This window comes from Etheostoma spectabile, chromosome 18, assembly GCF_008692095.1.
Source record: "Etheostoma spectabile isolate EspeVRDwgs_2016 chromosome 18, UIUC_Espe_1.0, whole genome shotgun sequence".
NCBI lineage: Eukaryota > Metazoa > Chordata > Actinopteri > Perciformes > Percidae > Etheostoma > Etheostoma spectabile.
This window is the reverse complement of record NC_045750.1, coordinates 23,946,327-23,951,609: the sequence shown is the minus strand read 5'-3', so window position 1 is coordinate 23,951,609 and position 5,283 is coordinate 23,946,327. Positions and strand designations below refer to the sequence as shown.

The 5,283-nt window shown below is 43.6% G+C and overlaps 1 protein-coding gene across 1 annotated transcript in view; it reads left to right on the top strand.

Moving 5' to 3' along the window:
• Window positions 1-1,449: 1,449 nt before the first annotated feature.
• Window positions 1,450-5,283, top strand: part of LOC116706657 (PH-interacting protein) — a gene marked incomplete in the record, with an annotated part of 21,925 nt that continues 18,091 nt past the window's right edge. Inside the window, 5 exon segments of the mRNA XM_032543598.1 lie at window positions 1,450-1,595; window positions 1,958-2,055; window positions 3,450-3,593; window positions 4,278-4,375; window positions 4,495-4,702. Coding sequence (XP_032399489.1) covers window positions 3,525-3,593; window positions 4,278-4,375; window positions 4,495-4,702 — 375 coding nt within the window.

The following is a 5,283-nucleotide window of genomic DNA, read 5'->3' as shown; positions in this document are numbered from 1 at the left end:
CTCATCTTTGGCTTTGGCTCCAGCAGCAAGTATGACAAGGTAATTGATGTCATCGGTGATAAAAAATGTCATTTCAAAATGTCTTTCCCAGAAAAGTGGTGAAAAAGAAAATCTAAAATCTCCCTTGTTACTTTCCTCCCGTGCTTCAGATAGCGGACCAGATGTTCTTCCACACGGACTACCGGCCACTGATCCGAGATGCCAACAACTACGTGCTGGACGAACAGACGCAGCAGGCGCCACACCTGATGCCCCCTCCCTTCCTGGTGGATGTGGACGGGAACCCCCACCCGCCCAGATACCAGCGGCTGGTGCCTGGCAGGGAGGGCTGCAGGGACGAGCAGCTCATCCCGCAGATGGGGGTCACTTCCTCAGGTACAGAGGCTGAAATCAGTCCTCTCTGTGTGGTCTGGGGGCATGAACAAAGCCGTAGTTCTACTCCTCCCGCACGCTTCGGATCAGATCTTAACCTGGAGGTGACGCCGTCTTCTTCTGTCTAATTGTAACCCCCTTCTGTCAGCTGATCAAAGGCACTTTGGTCAAGCTGGTCATATTGCTGTTAAGAATGTTAGCTGTTGTCAGATGTGTTTAATGAGATGGCTTTTACTGACACTACACCAGCATTGGCAATTAAAACCAGAATTAATAAGGCAATTAATAATCTTGGCAGGGACGCAAACAGAAACAGTAGTTTATGAAATGCATTAGTAGTGCACAGCGGAGACAGGTGAAGGAGGCAAGGGGGGGGGGGGACAGGAATTTTCTTGTGAGTCAATATGACTCGACATGCCCACCGTGTATAGAACAGTGTTAACCTAACATTGCCCTGCTGTCAGCTTTGAAAAAGCATTGTGGGTGTTTAGGTGACTGTAAAGGTTTTGGGGGGGAAATCCATCACCTTTTTTCTTCTTCTTTGATGTTGATGGTAGACCACTGTGACATGCAGACTATTTCTTTAGCTGACCTCCACTAAATAGAGATAGACATATATGCAATAACGCACTGTGTCCATGCAGTTAATATGAGACAGTAGTGGTCGTCTCCGTGTGTACTTTCACAATAAAAGTCTCTCTCTTACGCCGTTGCTGTGTGTGTCTGTGTGTGTCTGTGTGTGTGTGTGTGTTTGTGTTTCAGGCCTGAACCAAGTGGTGAGTGAGCAGGCGGTGGACGGCTCCAGTCCTCTGGATACCATGATCCAGAGGCTGCAGCAGGAACAGGACCAAAGACTGGGAGCCAATGACACCAGGTCCAACAGAGGTAAGGGCTGTGTCATGACAGGGAGACTGGCTAACATTGGCATATTCACAGAAATGTTGATTAATGTGTTTTGCCCTTTTTATAAATAAAAACACAAATACAAACAAATCGAAAGCACTATTTTTTCTCTCTCTTTGACGTGTTCTTCCCTCAGGATCGGTGGGTTCGCCCACAGAGGTGCACTCTCCGCCCAACGTGGGTCTGCGTCGCAGCGGGCAGATCGAGGGCGTCCGCCAGATGCACAGCAACGCCCCGCGCAGCCAGATGGCCACAGAGGGAGACCTGGTGGCCTGGAGCCGCAGGGTGCTGGTCCCGGAGCTGGAGAACGCCTCTGTCAGGTAACGCGCAAACGCCGATACCACAAAGAGGAACTTGTTTTTGTACATGATAGAAATAGTGTGTGTGTGTGTGTGTGTGTGTGTGTGTGTGTGTGTGTGTGTGTGTGTGTGTGAGAGTTTGGGTGTCTAACACCTACACATACTAAATGCACAAATTACACTCAGCTCCCACACTGCACTGTGCCCTATATTGCCTTTTTGAATTTCCTCCTTTTTTGTCCTGTAAACTACTCGTGTGTGTGTGTGTGTGTGTGTGTGTGTGTGTGTGGTGGTGTGGGTGTGTGTGTGTGTGTGTGTGTGGTGTGTGTGTGTGGTGTTGTGTGTGTGTTGGTGTGTGTGTGTGTGTGTGTGTGTGTGTGTAGAAGACAGATAAACTGGCGTGAAGCTAAAGGGGAAGGGAGTAATATTTATCAGTCAGAGAGGAGGCGAGACCATCCACTCTCTCCCTAAGGAGAGCAGGGAAGCGCAATAACACTCACACACACATTATTGTTTTCAGGAAATAATTAGTTTTTCTTATTAACTTTTTATTCTTAACTAAGGTCCCAGACATGGGTCTGCTTTTGGATGCTTCCCCTAATACTGTATCTGAAGTCTCTTTTTATAGACCTAGTGGTCCCCTAAACTGTATCTGAAGTCTCTTTTATATAGACCTTAGGTGGTCCCTAATACTGATCTGAAGTAGTTCTTTTAATAGGCTTAGTGGTCCCCTAAATACTGTTCTGAGTACTCTTTTATATAGACCTTAGTGGTCCCCTAATACTGTATCTGAAGTCTCTTATAACCTTAGTGGTCCCTAATACTGATCTGAAGTCTCTTATATTGACCTTAGTGGTCCCCTAATACTGTACTGAAGTCTCTTTATATAGAACCTTAGTGGTCCCTAATACTGATCTGAAGTCTCTTTCTATAGACCTAATGGTCCCCTAATACTGCATCTGAAGTCTCTTTATATAGACCTTAGTGGTCCCCTAATACTGTATCTGAAGTCTCTTTTATATAGACCTTAGTGGTCCCTAATACTGTATCTGAAGTCTCTTTTATATAGACCTTAGTGGTCCCTAATAGTATCTGAAGTTCTTTTATATAGACCTTAGTGGTCCCTAAAATGGATCTGAAGCTCTCTTTAATAGACTTAGTGGTCCCCTAATCTGGATCTGAGTCTCTTTATATAGACTTAGTGGTCCCTAATACTGGATCTGAAGTCTCTTTTATATAGACCTTAGTGGTCCCCTAATACGATCGAAGTCTCCTTATATAGACCTTAGTGGTCCAATAATGGATCTGAAGCATTGTTATAGACCTTAGTGGTCCCCTAATACTGGATCTGAAGTCTCTTTCCTAAAATTCAGCCTTGGTGCAGAATTCCAGCCACTACAGCAAGTCCCACAATGAGCTTTCCTTAGTGTGTGCCATTTCTGATTCTGTAGATTTTTTTGGGGGGGGGGTTGGGTCGACCAACTGCTACTTTGGTCGTTTGAAAGCTATAAAGTCTCTCTCTCATGGGTGGGTCAAATTCTCTGGGCGGGCAAAGCAGAGAAAGGGGAAGTAACCTTGCTTCTTATGACCTCATAAGGGGCAAGATACCAGCTCGGCCCATCTGATCTTTCATTTTCTCAAAGGCAGAGCAGGATACCCAGGGCTCGGTTTACACCTGTCACCATTTCTAGCCACTGGGGGACCATAGCAGGCTGGGGGAATGCATATTAATGTTAAAAAAAACTTAATAAATTTTCATGCCAGGGGTCCTTTAACAGTTTGTTGACACTTTCTTGTTAAAGTACAATTCCACTACCAGTACTCATATCGCCAGTTTGTTGTCTCCTATCTGTCCTTCATCTTCTGCTGTCGCAGGTTCACCCCACAGCCGAGTCGGTCGACGAGGGGAGGCGGAGCCAGGGTAACCACGGCTACCACACACGCGCAGCCATGGAGGAGACGAGCCGCCAGAGCGCCGAGGCTGCCGACGACGACGAAAGCACCTCAGAGGTAGACACGGTACGGTTACTGCCTTGAATTTAGTTTCATACTTTAAAACTGCATTACTACATATACTACTACATACTTTCTTCCCTTTAAAAACAGATCTGAATTGTCGTTTTTTTAAGGAGGTTGTTTTTTTTTGTTCTTCAACTCGAGGCATTTTTCCCATTTTTGTTGGCTCATCTAGTTTGTTATAACTGCTTTTGTTCTAGTCCAATTTTAGATCAGCAGATTTCACCAAAAACTCTTTTAAGACTTTGCTAGCTCGTTAACTTGTTCTGCCCACTGGGACTTTAGCTCTCTGGAGAACAATTATGGACTGCTATTGCTGTGAAATGTAACATGAATATGAGCATTTTATATATGTATATTGATGGAATAGACTCTTTGTGTTCATGTTCCAAAAAGGATCCCTGTCATAAAAATACACAGTGAAAACCTTACAGGATATGGCATTTCCCTACCTTCAAAGCAGTAAAAACAGTGTAATAAATTCAAAATCAAACAATTTTTTTGTCCAAATATATACCAACCGTCTGGGGGGGGGGTACCATTTATCTCTTGTTAACAGCTTAGCTTCCAGGTGTGACTATGATAGACAAATATTTGTCTTTATTATACAGCGCCTTCCTTTTAAACGGATTCCATCTGTTTTCTGTTCATTTGAGCGCTCACGTTAAATGATGTGTGTGTTGCCAGGGAGAGGTGGATGTTCGGCAAATCAACGGGCATTCCTCCTCCGAGGAGAAGGAAGAGGAACCAAAGGAGCCCTGGCCGGATGACCACAGTAGTTCAAGGTAATATGCTGTACACACAGTATATCGCACACATTTATTATATTGACTATCTGCTATCGCCACACATTATACCCAAATCCAACCTTCTGTGTACTGAGTCTTTTCCCTTGCGTTGGCAGCGACTACTCCAGCGATTACTCCGACTGGACGGCGGACGCCGGGATCAACCTCGAACCGCCCAAGAAGAGCGTGAAAGTGAAAAAGAAAAGCAGCAGCTCGGAGGAAGACGGGGAGAAGAAGAGGGATGGGAAGAAGGAAAGAAAGAAGGATAAAGTAGACAAAGACGACGCATTACCAAAGAAGAAGCAGCCAAAGGAGAAGAGAAAGGTTTGTCATTAAAAAAACGGCCCTTGACTAAATAGTGGGTTCTACCTTGTTATTGTTACTGTGTGTTGTCCTCCAGGGTTAAAAAACAGACACAAATTGGACATTTTTGTCCCTTTTTCTCACCTTACTACCACTAGTTGTACACTACTTTTTGGAATTCATGGTCAATAATCCTCATTTATATAGAATTGTACCTAATATTTGAGTTAAAAAAGCAGAAATTAGGAATTATTTTGACTAGTAGTTAAGATCAGAGGAATGGAAGTGATCAATTGTATTTGCAAAGAGCGTTTTATGGAATCCAATCCATTTTTTTGGTGGTAATTTGGTTAAAAATAAACCCATATTTCAGATACAGATCATTTTAAAGGGGTCAAATTTGACCCGAGGAAAACAAGAGGGTTAACTTCTTATTACCAAAAAATATTTTAAATTTAAAGGCTCATTCTTGACCTTGTAAAAAGCATTTGACAAACTCAAATTGTCTCATCTCAAGGTCCATTTATTAGCTTTCCATCATACAATCATAAAAATAGACATTGCATTAAATCAAATTTATAGCAAATAAAGAGAGAATTAAA